Source organism: Pagrus major, chromosome 12 (genome assembly GCF_040436345.1).
Source record: "Pagrus major chromosome 12, Pma_NU_1.0".
NCBI lineage: Eukaryota > Metazoa > Chordata > Actinopteri > Spariformes > Sparidae > Pagrus > Pagrus major.
This window is the reverse complement of record NC_133226.1, coordinates 21,059,830-21,077,102: the sequence shown is the minus strand read 5'-3', so window position 1 is coordinate 21,077,102 and position 17,273 is coordinate 21,059,830. Positions and strand designations below refer to the sequence as shown.

Here is a 17,273-nt window from a genome sequence, read left to right as displayed (position 1 = left end):
AAGAGGTCGGTGTTAAGAGGTCGGAGTGTTACTACAGCTCAAACACCGCCGAAAACATTTCCTGAGCTTGTGTGAGTAAACAGTTTGACTCAAGCGTTGAGAACTGACACCAACAAAGACAACCAATCAGAGGCGGAGTAGGGTGGATCTTGGTTCATAGTTAATCAGGAACAACTCATAAAGAAAGTGGTCATTTTGCCAAATCACAGATATTTATGAACTAATCATTACCTATTGATTCATTAATATAATATCTCCCAGTCAGCTCTAACTCACCATCATATCAACTATAGTCCTAAAATCATAGTTATTCAGGATTTTTCGATACTTAGTAACTGCTCACATTTTTGTGTGCCTTATTAAGTGTTGCCTCTCCATCTTGCTACAAAATCCTGCTACATGTTCAATCCATATTAAATTGAACACTGATGAAAAGTGAACGTCTTTAAAAGAAACTGTAACTCCCCTCATTTTTTGAGTTGAAAGGGTGTCCTCTGTCTTGTCTGCCTGTGCAATATCTGCATCTTGCATCCTCCACTGTCCTTCATCTGTGTATAAAGGCTCTTTGTGATCGTGGCCAGCAGCAGCTGTTGGCAGCAAGACTCCCATCGGCACTACAACAAGGAAGTGGTGGGAGATGTCCAACACTCAAGGACTGTGTCCCACAGTGACCGCATGTGTGTGTGCATTTGTGCGTCATTACTAAAGGATATGGCTGATAATATTATCACCAAATCCAAGACCAAAGACCAAGACCAAAAATGTGTTAATCGAGCTCACAAAACTTCTTCCTATCTGCCATCACGCCCGTTTTTTCCCATCCAAAATCTTTAGCTTTTGAACAACAATGGAAGTCTATCAATCATAAGGAATATGCTGCATCAGCTGCAGACCTACACAGGCAAGAACAATCTCGAAAAACTTAAAAGTTACTCCTCTAACTATAATTATTCAACCAATGAAACTGATTTACTGTCATTTATGAAATCATTCCAGCACTGAGAAGTTGAGACCTAATGATGATCAAACACCTGAGATCGAGATCTTCACAGTGTTGTTGAGACCTGTAGAACATCTTTTACAAATTCCTATCACATATTTGTATTATGATACCCAGATAGACGGGACACAAATTGCTTTAGGGTTATGAATGAGATGAGTTACGTCTAGCAGTATGAATCAACCATATAAAAAGTGATTCCTTTTATTTTTTAAAAACCACACAGGTCAAAACAATATTTTTCAACAAGATAAAGGATGGTAGAAAAACTTTTGTCGAGATTTCAGTAACATTTTTCTTGTACATCTATCTGTCCACTCCACTGGACATCATGCACAAAAGGGTATATTCTGCCTATTGGGCCTTTATTTAGAATGTTATATTACTGTTTAATGAAACTATCAACATCATATTCAAATAAAGAATAATCATAATCTAAATAGGCAGAGTATACAAGACAAATCTGAGGGATCGTGAGATGATTCCTGGGGTTGCTACACAAATCTGTGTTCATTTGAGGATTTGTAGTTACCATGTAGGTTACCTTAGGTCAGTGGTTCCTAAAACTGGGGGGGCGTAGAGACACCGAGGGGGGGCCTGAATGACCAAGGGAAAAATATAGAGTGAAACTAAGATGAATGAATATGACTGGCGTAGGGAAAATAAACAAGGAGTGCTAGGTGCTGTTGTGCTGACCTTTATTTAACTATAAACCTTGATTGTTTTTATTAGTCGCTTGGTGTGGGGGACACAAACTTTTTTACCACTTTTTTACCTTGTACTGCCAGTTTAGTTTAGTGACTCTCAAACTGGGGGTTGGGCTACTCCAAAGGGTCACAAGACAAAAATAAATAGAGTTGTTTCGGGGTTTTTTGTATAATTATAGTATGTTATTTTATTTAAATTGATTAGTATAGTATGAATTGTACAAACAAATAAAGGACTGAGAGGTTGATATGATGTTCACTTCATTACTTCTTCCTTTGCAACAACAAATATTAATATTACATAATAACTTTCAGTGTTATTAAATAAGGGGCCAGCCAGGGGAGAAATTAATATATATTTTACATATATATTTAAAATTAAAATACAGTCAGACTAGTTCCTCTCAGGTGAAGAATCACACAGCTGTTCGGTGTTCGATATTGTGAATAATCAGCCCAAGCTGATGAAATACTCAAGCAAAGTGCCATTATCTCAACATTGGGCTGAAGTACTAAAGTACTTGAGTAAATGACTTAGTTACTTCCCACCACTCTTTTTATTTCCGTCCCTCCTGCAAAGTTAATGTTAAAGTTAAATATTCAGTACACTAACAGATTAATGCCTGCATTGAGGTCTGCAGCTCAGATATAAGATCTGCAGTAATGAGCCTAATATTCACTTCAGAATCACCCTCTCAATTTCTCTTGTCTTGTATCAGCTTGTACCAAGAATTTCTGTGGCTCTGTTGATGAATTATGGTCCGCTGCGGCATGTTGTTTATTCTGGGCCAAATGGGAAAGTTTTGCTCTGACCCAGTTTAGGCCTCAGCGAAGACTCATAGGAGGTCTTGAAGTTACCATTCCTTGCGTGCCTCCAAAACTTGTTGGCTCACACAAACATCGATGCTGCCAAGCTTACTTGCTCTGAGCTCTCACATATTAACATTACCTGCAGTAAACATGATTGCTTTGTGCTGCGATTCTTCCCTCAACCTCTCATTCTTGAATGATGACTGCAGGGGAATATTGTTATGATCAGCAGAGATTTCTGCCTCTCATGTCAGGTCACCCCCCACTCCCCTCTCTTCACCCGAGTATCCAAGACACACAGCTGCTGATCTGGTCATACGACCACAGAGTGTATTTTTTTAACCTTTGGCCTAAACTGACCTGGCAACAAGTACACCTATGAGCCACCTTGTGCTTGAACATGGTGTTCATTATGGCCAATCCATGACTAGCACAGAAGTCCAATAACAGAGCACCGCTCAGGTTCAGATCAGACAGGCTGTTCCTCCCAGCCACAGCCCATGTTCTTTGGGCTGAGCCCCGCCAAACCCCATGAGCTAAGGCCCGGCCACCGGACACTTACTGGCGGGCTTCCCTCCCGGGTCTGTGCAGCCACACCACAGGCTTGTGAAAGGAAACTATTATTATTTACAAAACATGTGGCATGTTTTCCTTACATTAGGGACACAACGTGAATGAAAAAGAGAAAAGTGAACAAAAGACATCAGTTAGGCATACATCAATATAAAATATCAGCTGCACCGGCAACTCTCTATATGTAGATATGCTGTTTATTCTGGGCCATATGGCAAAATTTTGCTGTGACCCAGTTTAGGCCTCAGCTAAGACTCATAGGAGCTCTTGAAGTTACCATTCCTTTCGTGCCTCCAAAACTTGTTGGCTCACACAAGCATCAACGCTGCCAAGCTTACTTGCTTTGGGCTCTCACATATTAACATCACCTGCAGTAAACATGACTGTTTTGTGCTACATTTCTTCCCTCAACCTCCCATTCTTGAATGATGACTGCAGGGGAATATTGTTATGATCGGCAGAGATTTTTGCCTCTCATGTCAGGCAACAGGAACATAAAGCGATGTGCCAGGCGTGTGTTTGTATGTATATAAATAGTTTTGTCCTATAGTGCAGGAGGTTTTGTTCTTTTCTTGTTTGGTTGTTGTTTGTTGTTTTCAGGTAGTGGTGTGGTATATTGTGTATCCTGTTTATTTTTGTGACCTTTGACCTTGTACGAATATGAATACACATACACACAAAGTAGGTCACTCATTATATAAAATCTGTCTGGCTAAGTCTGGGTGGCTGATGTCTCATGATTCATTTGTGGATTGGTTGTTAAATGCCTTCTGGTTTTTCGCCAGTACTGGAACTAATTAACACGGGGAAATTGGATCAACATGCATGTCGTTATGTTACATAACTTCTGTGCACTGTAAATAATGCTGGGTTGTTTCAACTTAAAAAGTTCAACTGCTGCCTTAAAGGTGCAACATGTGAGAATTTTGGTTGAAAAAGGCAAAACTTAACTAAAATTAAAGACAGAATGTGAAGAAATAAAAGTTATGACGTTACCAGCTTGCCACAGCCTGTCCCGGCCCCAGTATCCAATGTTAGCAGTGTAAACACTTCTGTGTTGCTCCGAGCTCCCAGTTCGGACCACTAGCTGCACGGCTAACTGAGCTAACTAGTTAAAGGCAGCTACAGTTGGCAGCAGTTAGCGTTTTACTTTGATATGCTGCTTCCTATTTGTTTTGAGTAGGAATAAACAGATGGCCAATTCTGACATATTAGACCTTTAAGTTGAATCAACAGCTGTTTAGTCAAAATGACGACTATTATCAACAAATGTACTTTCCTTTTACACTCTTTCACTTTGAAGAGTGAGTTTTTGATTTCACAACATGAAAAGTGGAGTTTTAACTTTCAAACTATGCATGCTGAGAAATCTGCTAATGTGCTGATGCATGTTTCTTTGCAAACTTATTTTAATGAGTTGACTGAACTCTGTAGTACATTCATCCAAATCATCATTTCAAGTCAAAAGAATTTAAGGTATTTTGTTCTGAAGTGGTCTGAAAAATAAAGAAATTTTAAGTTGAATTAAAGTAAAATAAATAAAACTGAGAAAAGATTAGTAGATTCCTCTATATTCTTGAATGATTTTTGTACAGTGTATATACATTCTCTTTTTTTATCTCCCTCACTCCTCTCATTCCTGTCTGTTTGTCTTCAGTCTATAGTTTTTCTTTGCTGGATCATCCTCCTTGTACTCGTTCACAGGGGACAAGACAACAATGTTAAGTATCTCAAGGACACGCTGGGGGTACAGGAAGATAAAAACCCAGGTTTCCCAGGCCCTGACAAACAATACCTTGTGCAGCATCACTGCCTGGTCACTCCTATCTCCTTGTCCAACCAGACGCACGGAACCAAGTGCAGCCTTCGTCCACTGCGAGTCTGACTCCAAACCAGCTGATCTATAGATTGATCGTCCGGCTCATGCACCATGTCTGTCACCTTCAGTGTCATGATGATGCTTCTGGGTTTTTCAGTGGTGACTGCTTTTGTCTTGCAGTCCCCCAAACAAGAACCTGCAGCCTCTGCAAATTCTCCTGTTTCACATCACAGGTCAGTATCGATCTTGTTTGTCCAAGACTTTGTGTGCCTGTGCAATGTTCTGCTTTTGTTGGGAGTGCAGGGAACATTTGAAACCATTTTCCTTAAGATTGCCAAAATTGTTTTGAAACACAAGAAGACAGCTCGCACACTGCAGGGCTCGAACGTCCAAATGATTTAATGCGCCAAAGTAGTGATGTTTCGGGAAAAACCTGATGAAGAGCATGTTTGCTCGAAATGTCACTACTTTGGTGCGTTCAATAAATTTCAGCATCTGCCCTTTTTGGCTTGGATGGGCATATAAACAAACAAACTACGAAACATCTTGTTGGGTCACCGAGGTTATAAAATTTTGAAATAGCCTCAGTGCCCCAGACAGATAACATGGTGTAATCTGTTTTTGCATGCATGCTGAGGTGTTTCCACATGTGCTTAAGGGAATTATGCGTATGATTCAGGGTCACTTTGACTATTTGGTTTGTGATGAGTTGTTTTCTTCAGCAGTGTACCCAATAACATAGCCAAACATCTGTAAAGTGCTCCCGCAGAGACAGCAGCTACTTACTAATGCACTTTTATGTCTTGATTATAACTTATTTTTTAGTTTTTTAGTTTTTTCTTCGATTTCTGTGTGTTTCTGTTTAATTATTTCTAATAGTATGTGCTATTTAAAGTAACTTGAGTTCTCTGTGATGTTCAGGTGTCAGGGTGAGTCACTGGAGTCCATCAGGAAGGCTCTCCTCAGCTCGCTCAACCTACAGGTTGAGCCACAGCTGCCAGCTGGTGGGCTGCATGCTGTCCGAGAGCAATGGAGGAGGACCTTCAGCAACATTGCTACCAGTGCCAAGGACACTGCAAGTACGTGGAATCTAAAATTCATGGAAACTGCTGTAGATCCAACTCTTTTCCAGACGGGTGCCAAGCCTCATTATTCAACAGTCTAATGAACTCTTCTTTTATTCTGTCCTTACAGTTCCAGCAGTCTCTGGCTACTCTGTGTCACATGATGATGAAAACAATACGAGCCTGAAATGCTGCTCCATGGCTACTGAGATCTTCATGAGTGGTATGCAACAATGTTTATGTTTGTGCATATTGACAAGCACTTATATAAGAAGAAATGTGTGTTAAAATCGATTCTTATGTGCGTCAGATCTGGGATGGGACAGCTGGGTGATCCATCCCACCAGCCTCACCATCGTTCAGTGTGCACTCTGCAACCCTGAAGTAAACACTGTGCAGTGTCCATCATCCCACATCAATGTCCAGGACTCACAGGTATAACTCTCAAAGACCTTTGAATAGTGAAATAATTGTCTGCAAACTCCAATTTACTTATACTGCACTGAGTAACATTTACATTCATTTATAGCACATTTCTCCAACAATGCTGAAAACTTCCTTCCGTCAGATGCATGAAATCTACTTAATTACAAGTAAATGTCTTGAATTAAAAATAAGTAAGTTAAAGTGTCAACAGTACTCATTATGCAGCAAAATGATCTCTGTCATTTTTGGATTATAATCTATTTATGGTGAACCAGGATTGTAGATACTGTTGGCTATCACATGTTTTGTAAGTAAAATCTCTCAATCTGCAAAGTAACAAGTAACTACAGCTGTGAAATAAATGTAGTGGAGTAAAGAAGCACTGTGCCTGAGTTTCAGTGTCTTTCCGCTACAAACAACATGCAGTTTACTTTGGCTTATTCTAGAGCTGAAATAACTGCCAATAGATAAGCCCTCCTGCCGCCAACATAAATGCACTTAATAATAATAAGACCCTCCCCAGAGTTGTTCAGCCAGAAATGATCTGTGTCATGGAAAAAGGAGATGCGGGCGAATGACAGCACAAACGTTTAGTGAAATGATCTGTAAAGATGAGGGTGGGTACAAAGGGCTATTTTTCTCCTAAATTCAAATTTTACTGAATGTGATGTTGAAGTAAGTGAAAATTAAAATATAGTTATATAATGAATTTGCACACCTTTTTTTTTTTAAAACCTCCAGTCTGTGTCTTTTAAACTAACTTGTGAACTTTGTTAACTTTTTTGTTTATCTCACTGGCTTCGTTAAAGGGGCAATATGTGAGCATTTTAACTTCAGCCATTCAAAAATGTATAAAATAATAAACAGAATGTGAGTAAATAGCTGTGATATTGCAGAGAAATCTACTGAAGTTAGCATGCTAACCAACTAGCCCGGCCAGTCCTGGTCCAAAGCTCCTGTATACTGCTCCCCATTTGTTTTGAGTATGTATAGTCACGTGACCAATTCTTACATATTGCACCTTTTAAATATGATTTTTTTTCTATTTACACTTGAATGTAACACCCCCACCACAGCATGCAACAAATGTTTGCATTTTTATGTCTGCATTCAGTGAAAATGTCTATCAATCAACAAGTTTGTCTCCATTCAAATTATTCCAAAATAAAATAAACTTTATACCTAAGACCAGGGGTGCCCAAACTTTTCCCTTGGAGGACCACAACTGGAACTTAATGGTTGGCCACAGGGCCTATTTACTGTAATGTAACGATGCAAAAGGTAGGAGTTCCCTTATTTGACTGACTTCACCATGAAAAATGTCACTTTGCCCACCACCCTAGATTTCAATTACTTATGAATATCAAACTGTGTTATCTTGCCTGATTTCTCCTGTCTTTGTCCTTTCCCAGGTCCAGGTGCCATGTTGTCATCCCACCTCCCACAACATAGTGCCTGTTGTCTACGTGGATGAATTCAGCACCATCGTCATTTCCTCCGTGCAGCTTACCAGCAGCTGCGGCTGTGGACATCCCAACATCCAGCCGCCCAGCGAGGAGTAACGTCTTGACTTATCATCTCAGTATGTGACAACTGTGAGCCACCTGGCGCAAACACAAAAACTATACACAGGCCTGTCCTCTCTCACAAACACTTACGTTAATTTTGTAGACTTTTTTTCTCTAGTTTTTGGCTCTATCTTAGATCCTTCGAGTCCGATGCAACACTAAGCGTGGGAACCAAAACAGAGGCTGCTCAGCTTTGAATTCTTGTTTGTCTATTCAAACCAAAATGAAAGATGCAAGTGCCAGCACATATTTGTATAAAACTGATCAGTTATTATTTTAGTGGTAAAACAAATTAGATGATTAACATGTTATTGATCTCAAATTACAATCTGGATTTATGTTGGATTAACAATTACCAAATTTAAGCTTTAAAAAAAACACTAAAAAACACATTTCTGTCAGTAAATTCAAGTATTTCTCTCTCAACAAGGGCTAGAAAGAACTGGACATGAAGTGCAGCTGACACTTGTGCTATAAACGCCAGTTAAAATAAATCAGAGTGCTATTTAAAGCTGCTGTTACACAGTGTTCCCTCCAAAAATGTGAGACTGTCACGAGCCAAATTCTCTCACAGGCAAGTTGTCTCGTCTCCAATCTGGCTCCTCTTATGTGCAAAAAGAAAGGTAAGCTGAGATAAAATCATCGCAGAAAAAAGGTTAATTTGTAATTAAAAAAGTTAAGTATATGTTTGCTATTTTGAGGGTTAAACATTTTTCACAGGGAGAGTAACAGGATTGAAGATTGCGCCAACCAGCTAAACTGCCTGCACCTTGAGCTTAGTATCAATTTCACTGCATGAACAATATCTGTAGTGTGCTTTTCCACCAACGCCCATTGGCCATGCTCCATTTTCATGTTTCAACTGGTTTGTCCTGCAAACTCATCCAAAATGTAACTTTAATAGCAGACAACTAAACTGTTCATTGGTTATATAAAGGGTAAGGTTGACTACACAAGATATAAGAAGAGAATAAATCAAGAAAAATCTAAATAGAGTTCTCAGAATTGTTTTCTAACATATCGTTTCTCATGATGGTACGGAAGCCCTAAAGGGCCATGCATTCATACATTTTATTTCCTCCGTTTTCCTGTGATAACGAGTTAATTTCATTTGTTTTCTCGAGATCTCGAGTTATTATCTCGAAATAACAACTGCTGTTTTCCCGAGATAACAGGATAATTTTCTCGAGATCTTGAGAAAACAAAACGATAGTGTAGCATATTAAATCATTGCAGGAAACATCATTCAGTGTAGCAATGTCAGTGGAGCAGGAGCATATCACGTGTCACATATCTTTTCAATCAAGGCCTAATAAAATGTATGAATGCATGGCCCTTTAGGGCTTCCGTATAATGGTTACAGTTCTCAGTTGTGAATTTGTTTAATTTCTTTAACACTTTTTTTTTGTTATATGCTGCCTGTCACTGACTTCACAAAATTACCTCACTATTCACTTTTTCAAGAAGGTTTTTTTCACGAGTGGACTTACTTTTTAGAGTGATATATCACCTCAACTTAACTAATCAATATATTTAGATTTAGCAAACTGTTTTTATTGTGCTTATGACCCGCTCAATCATCTGTACGATTGACTGATTTCTTGCAAACAATTATTTGAATAAAGTTGATTGAAACCAAGAGATTTTGTTTGTATATTTCCTGGAAAGGTTTGTTTTAGATTAAAGTAAACATAAATATAACACATAAAAAACATACATACGTATAACAAAGAGTATTAGTATGTGAAAGACTACCTTTTGCCAGCCATCAAGGATTTCGGGTTTCGCGCCTAAATTAGGACTACGGAAGCCCATAAGTACGGAAGCCCTTACAGGCGTATGTTTATCCATGACCGTGTAGAATCTGTATGTAAGCCTGTTGTTTCATTTTGCCCTGTCTCTACACAGAAAGGACGATTAAAGGGGTTTTTTAGTTGCTTATACTGTTATTATATCAGTCAAGGAATAACATAAATGGCAAAATAAACACTTAAGCTATCTACTCTTCACAAGTGTCTCACTCTAAAAAGTCCAGGTGGAAAACAAACGCTACATTTCAGCATTATTGTGACAGGTATTCCTTACAATTGTCATAATGTTCATAAAACGTTCATATAGTTCGCTTTGAAACTCCCACAGAGCAGTAGGAAGGTAATGATCCACTTTTTAAATAACATAAAGTCCTATTCTCATAATAAATTATCTCTTTATCACAAGAGATTGGCGGTTTGTTTTCTTGGGTTTAAGTTATTAATTAGTTCGTTATCACAAGAGAAATGTCTGTGCTATAGTGACACAACGTCAATAACCCAAAAAAACGGCATTTAAAAGGTAATTGCACCTGACAGGTGTAAAACTAACAACAATTGCATTGTTTAATTCAATGTTCTGGTGTTGTAATTATCTACGAGGTTTTGCAACGTGGCCCACCCATCAAAATAAATGCTTTTATTCTCTTGTACGTCGTAACGTCGTACTACGTACTGAACGGAAAAACCAAGGCAATTATTTCCTCATGTCATTGACATATAACACGCTGTAATTCAAGTCCTGGTATGGAATTTGTTGAACTAAATAAACGTCGATATCCAAAATCAAGATCACTGTGATCGTTTTCTGGCTTCAATTATGTCTATTAAATCTACTTCACTCGAAATGTACTATAATGGACAGATGAAGCCTGACCTTCGAATGATTTATTTTATGTGTACTTCAGATACTACTCTATAACCTCTGTGATTATGAACAAGTTTCTTCTCTTCTAGCCAAAGATATGGGGGGAGACAAATTCTGGCAGACAGAATTCTATATCTTTGGCTAGAAGAGAACAAACTTGTTCATAATCACAGAGGTTATAGAGTAGTATCTGAAGTACACATAAAATAAATCATTCAAAGGTCAGGCTTCATCTGTCCATTTTGAGTGGGGGGATACAAATTCTGGCAGACAGGTTGTTAGTCTGAAATAATATGTTCCCCCCCCCCATATCTTTGGCTAGAAGAGAAGAAACTTGTTCATAATCACAGAGGTTATAGAGTAGTATCTGAAGTACACATAAAAGTGAAAAATCATCATTTGACGGTCAGGCTCCATCTGTCCATTTTGAGGGGGGGAGACATATTATTTCAGACTGTTAACCTGTCTGCCAGAATTTGTATCCCCCATATCTTTGGCTAGAAGAGAAGAAACTTGTTCATAATCACAGAGGTTATAGAGTAGTATCTGAAGTACACATAAAATAAATCATTCAAAGGTCAGGCTTCATCTGTCCATTTTGAGTGGGGGGATACAAATTCTTGCAGACAGGTTGACAGTCTGAAATAATATGTCTCCCCCATATCTTTGGCTAGAAGAGAAGAAACTTGTAAAGAAAAACGGCATTTAAAAGATAATTGCACCTGGCCGGTATGTCACAGGCTTCCTTAAGGGCTTCCGTAGTTATTGGCTTCAGTAAATAGAACATGGGTTGCGCGTTGGAGGGAGGAAAATAGCAAAGGGAGAGATTTTGGCAGCGTCGCACAGAAAACAGCCGCTGGTGAGGGAGAGAGCAACGTGATGAGCACTTTTGACAAGTCTTCAAAGTTTTTGCATGCACACTCAGGGCTTTTATCCTGGCTGAAGTGGAATCTCAATTCGTAAGAGGACAGCAAGCTCTGACCTTGTAGCCAAATTACTCATCAGTTTTATGTTTTTCTGATAGCCTGCTGGACATGATGTCAAGATATTTCACTGTGTGGGTGTCTTTTGGCATACTGGCCCCTTTGCTGATGGCTGCAGGGGCAATTGTGTGTTCAGAGAAAGAAAAATTGCTGCAGCTGCTCCCAGGCAAGGTGACACAGCAAACGGACTGTTTGATGGAGTGCACTGGGATGACGTACATGAAAAAACTGGGACTTCAGGACAACCGTAATATACGACTTAAAGACTCCTCTGAAGGTAAGGAGCCACTTAGTGACATTTTTAAATTTAGGATGCTGCAAAATCACACAACTTCAAATGGTTGTGTTCATTACTATCAACAGTAATCAGTCACTGCCTATGTTAGCCTCATGCACAACCTGCATTTCTGCATGTTTATATATTTATCTTCGATTTGCCATTTATATTATCGACATAATCATTAATCTTTCACTATTTTGTACTTTTCAATCACCTTACATTTGCAATGCCTCCTCTGTGGATCACCTTATATATGCACAACCCCCATTAACACATACTCTATTTAAGTGACAGATCTCTGAAGTAGTGACTAGATTATCACTTATAATAAAGGAATCTGCACATATTCACATATTAGAAATTAATTAAAAGACAATAAAAGCAAATTAAAAGTTATAGATTAAAAAGAAGTTATGAGTCTAACCATTTGAAAGCTACAGTAAAAAGTAATGTTTCAAGCCCCAGGCAGCTCAAGACAACACTTCATTTTACAGGTCTGGAAATTGAATGGTAAGTAAGTGATAATTACCAAGCAACATATTTGAAATTTCTTTGAAATGAATAATAAATATTTGTGAAGGTAACAGTGCACTTTGACTATCTGGTGTGTTATGTCCTTCAAAAATGACCTCAAAAGTTATTGAAAATTACCCCAATACTTTTCAATAATAACATTCTAATATTTTCCAAGAATCAGTTACTAAATAGCTGGTGATTTTTTAAATACATTTCCAAGAAACTCCCCACTAGTTTCTGCTTAACTTCTGCTGATCATGCCATGTTAGAAGTTGGGCAGAAACTGGTTGGAAATTTTTTAACAATTATTTAAATTTTTACAATTAATTGATGTCATTTTAAGAACTTTGATTATTGTGGTAATTGGTGAGTCATTTTTGAAGGAAATTTCAAATATGTTACTTGGTAATTACCACCTACATACCATGAAATGCTTTACAAACCATTTATTAAGCCATTGTTAAGGGTTATAAACTATAGAGTTTAAACTTTATAATGGCCATCCAAATTTTGTTTAAATATAAACTACACAGTATTTATTTTTTTACCATTTACAAAGTATTATCAGCTGCATTTTGACAATAAACAGTTGCTTAATAAATGTTGAAGCTTATGTTAATTTTGTAGACTTTTTTTCTCTAGTTTTTGGCTCTATCTTAGATCCTTCAGGTGTGTATGCAACACTAAGCGTGGGAACCAAAACAGAGGTTTTGAAGCATTAAATTTTAGTTAACAGTGAAATAACCATTTACTAAAGTTTAATTAACTATAGATTTACCATTTATGGTATTTATTGATAATGGTTATTTTAAAGTGTTACCAAAGTGGTTCTCTTATATCAATTCATCAATGCCTGACTTTCATAGACTAGAATTGCACATAAAATGATCTGCTTGCCTTTGATTAATATTTTCTCCTCCTAGGAGACCTCGGGGAATACTGTTGGTCTACGGAGATCAAGTGCACCGTTGGAGAGAGCTTCCAGCACGCCTACGTGGTGGTGCCAGTGGATACATCTACAGTTGGACATGAGATGCTGGAAGTCAAAACCACAGGCCTCACTGCGAGCACACTGCCTGCACACAACAGCCCCACCCCAATCGCAGAGAACTGTGGCCTCCTTTACGACATCACGCAGCACTTCAACGCAGAAAACACGGGGACTTCGTTCTGCGTACAAGTCATCACACGGGGAGACGTCCTGGGGGATGAAGTTCTTAAATGTCCTCCATATATGGTCACCTTTTGGCAGAGAAATCAAAACCCATCCAACCAAGAAGGTGCAGGATAAAATCTCACTGATGGAATAAGTAGTCAGATCTTTTACTTAAGTAAAAACTCTACTTAAAGTGTTAAAAAGTACTCCATCCAGAGAAATATGTATATGTATGTATATAAAAGATAATAAGGCAGCAAATCCTCACATTTCATGAGTTAAAACCATAAAATTTTGATTTAATTACCTGTTACTGATTCATTTTCTGTCAATAGATCAATCATTTCAGCTATACTCTATACACGGTTGGATAGTTTAAGCTATAAAAACACAATATTCTTTGAGCTTTTCACATGTTTTGTGTGCAGTAACTGTAAGTGGGGTAAAAAGTATAATATTTTCCTCTGAAATGTAGTCGAGTAGAAGTATCATAATATGGAAATACTTAAGTAAAGTACAGGTATCCTAAATTAGTCCTGTACAGTCCTTAATATTTAGTTACATTCCACCACTGTAAAATATATCAGGATTACTGACCATCAGAATATTGGTTTGCAGTGAGGTTGATTTATATAGTCACAGTAAGTTTTGCGTGGATCATAACCATAATACATAAAGTAGTGTGCAACTGATTCATAATTTTTTACCACTGGCTTACACATCTCTCCTTTGCAGTGACTGAGGAGTTAATGTGGAATCAGAAAATATAACAGACGATGAGTTTGCTTTTGACTTTCACACAGTGGAAAGCACGATGATCTCTGCAGCTACTCGTGTGACACAATAATTGTTCATGCTCTCCTGTTTGTTTTTGTAAAGGATCTGTCTTGCAGAGTTTCCTTTAATAGACAGAAGGCTAAAGTAATTTAAACACTTGTACATTTAAAGGACAAGTTCACTCAAAAATGAAAAGTCAGTCATTGTTGTACATTTTAAAAGAGTCCCCATTTACTTAAGTTGTTTCGGAGAATGTTGCAACCCTATGTTGCTGTGAAGCTCCAGAAAAGTTTTGTGGAAAACTTTACCCAACTTTCCATCTGCATGGGGGAGAGTAGGTTATGACTGATTTTTCATTTTTGAGTGAAGTTATCCTTTAAACCTTTAGTCTCTTCTTTTAGTTGTGCAGGTTATTTGTTGGGATTTGAGCAAAGATGCAGATGTGTGGATCACTTTGCATGTATGAATCCAGCTTTGTCACGCACAAAGAGGGATGGATTTATTCAAAAGGCGGCTGGAGTAATGGAAAAGTTCTCAGTGAAATGACGATTGTAAATATGAGATGTTAATGGATGTGAGTGTTAATGGCTATGATAAAGCTTTTTATTTTCCTTTTCAGTCATGTGTTCAAACAAGTTATTGCAAACCTACTTCTTATTACAATTAACTTCGAGACAGATTAAGTATACACTTGTAGGCATGTATGTATGTATGTAGATTTAGTCCACTACCTGAACTGCAAAAAGAAAAAAAAAATGGACTAATGGATATGTTTGGAATGCTGTCTGGTTACTGTACACGTGTGTAGTATGTCAGTGTGTGCTGCTCTGGTCATAATATAATGTGTTTGTGTTTTCATTATTATGAATTATATACCTAAAGCTATTTCCACCTGCTCCTGGTTGTGTGGCCAGAATGATCTGTCTGTTCTGTTCTACTCACAAGAAATTATATAGTGCCACCAAGTGGTAATTAGTAGGAAAGACACGACAGGGCAAAGACTTTAACAGATAGTTATCATCACAAAACATCCCCAGTTGATTACTTACATTAACACAATTATTCTTTGTATTTCAAGTTTTCTTAAATGTCATGTTTATATATCCAAATGAGACACTTTTCAAATTACAAATGCACTAATTTGCATACATTTCCTGCACACAAATATGAACTTTGTAAAAGGCCAAGTTTGTTTCTCTCTGTTCCCATAATAGAATGAAAGGTTTTTACAGAGGAAATTTGGAATATCTCTTTTTCTACTCAATATATCAGGAAAATACAGCCAACAGCCTATTTTTGCCATGTTTTGGGGAATAACATGTTCTATAACTCAGGCGTTGAACATTATATAAACAAAACCCTCAGGTAAAATCTTCAGGACATACAGAGGAATACAACTGGAAAGTGTGATGTATATCAGTGCTACTGAAGTGTGCCAGTTTTCTGGCTAAAAGTATGAGGAAAGACAGCTCCTTTTGAGACGAAGACATATGTAGACACAAGAAAACTCCAAGGCACTCTCTGTTAACCCTTAAAAATGCATTTATTGCCACGACATGGTTATGCTAGACCTTGAAAACAAACTTTGAGCCGTTTTTGACTCCTTGACGAAGGCTCGATTTTGTTCATTGTGCTTTGACACATAAACAGATACACATGGAGTTATATATGGTTACAGTTACAGCCTAATATTTGTTTTATAGTCCCACATTTAAATAACCTTTAAATACACACTGGATGGAAACAACACTTATGATAAATGTAAATATTGTAAATGCATGTATTTGAGAGAGCGAGGCTTGCATATTTTTCAGCAGTATTAAGTAAATATATATTGTATTACTGCAAAACATCATTTATGTCCCCGCTGATATACTGCCATATGTCTGCAATCTTACATTCTCATGGTACATTCAGCTGTCCTTAGCTCCCAGTCAGGTCTAAATGGAGGAGGATGATGTTGGTGTGCACTGCTGGCAGACGTCCAGTAGCAGTGTAACATAACCACCCAGGGTGAGTGTCCAATAACAGGACTTTCTGCACAGCCTGTGCTCAGGCCTGCATGAAATCGTACACGCGCTGCTGTCTATGCTCCAACAGCAACACGCAGACAGTGGCATAAAAAATAAAGGGCAGCAGCATGCAGAAATTTGTGATTAATATGAAACAGCTACAACCCCTCTTCTAGCATGTGTGGCTATATGGCACTGCACTGCATTTTCTCCATTTAAGGGGCACCCTAGAGGGCACTGACCCATGTTTTATACTACTACAGGGGATAAATCCAAAAAAGCACACAGACCACCTAATTTTTCAACCCTTTTCTGATGCACTTTATCATCGTGTTCATCCTAAATGACTTGCTGAAATGTGTAAAATGATCTGTTTTCTGCCTCAGGCTGCAGGAGACCTCAGAACCATTGCCATTTTTGCCTGTGTGTCATCAAATCTGAATTTACTCACCAAAACTGGCACCAAGGCGGCAAAAGTGAGTCAGAAGACTGGCTCTGTATTTCTGGGCAGGAGAGTGAATCCCTGCCCGATCCAGAGGTACTGCTTTTTAGCTGTTAACAGGTAAGGTGACGCATTGACACGCAGTCACAAAAGGGTGTGACAGATGTGTCTTATTTCAAATCTAAAACATGAATATTTTGTGTTTTGTGCTGCATCCACAGTCAGTTGTGTCACATATCTGTCAACCATTTCAGTTTAAATTTGACTCAGGCAAGGATGGGCACAGATACGCGGGGCAGGGGCTCAAATTGATTTGAAAAAGACGAAGCAAAAAGGAAAAGACTTCATGTACACCCTTTGACGCACAGTCAAGCTCATGCACCCACTTCAGACAGGGTGTGTGCTAACGCTTTTAGCTTAGCAGCTACAGATTTAGGCTTAAAAATGATGTCAATAATGTGTTT

General features: G+C 38.2%; 1 protein-coding gene across 1 annotated transcript; it reads left to right on the top strand.

The window, feature by feature from the left end:
• The first annotated feature begins 5,020 nt into the window (after positions 1 to 5,020).
• gsdf (gonadal somatic cell derived factor) lies at positions 5,021 to 9,599 on the top strand. The gene is made up of 5 exons (XM_073478202.1): positions 5,021 to 5,142; positions 5,831 to 5,988; positions 6,104 to 6,196; positions 6,284 to 6,408; positions 7,812 to 9,599. The coding sequence occupies exons 1-5, from the start codon at positions 5,021 to 5,023 to the stop codon at positions 7,959 to 7,961; spliced, it is 648 nt and encodes a 215-aa protein (XP_073334303.1). The 3' UTR covers positions 7,962 to 9,599.
• The last annotated feature ends 7,674 nt before the right edge of the window (positions 9,600 to 17,273 follow it).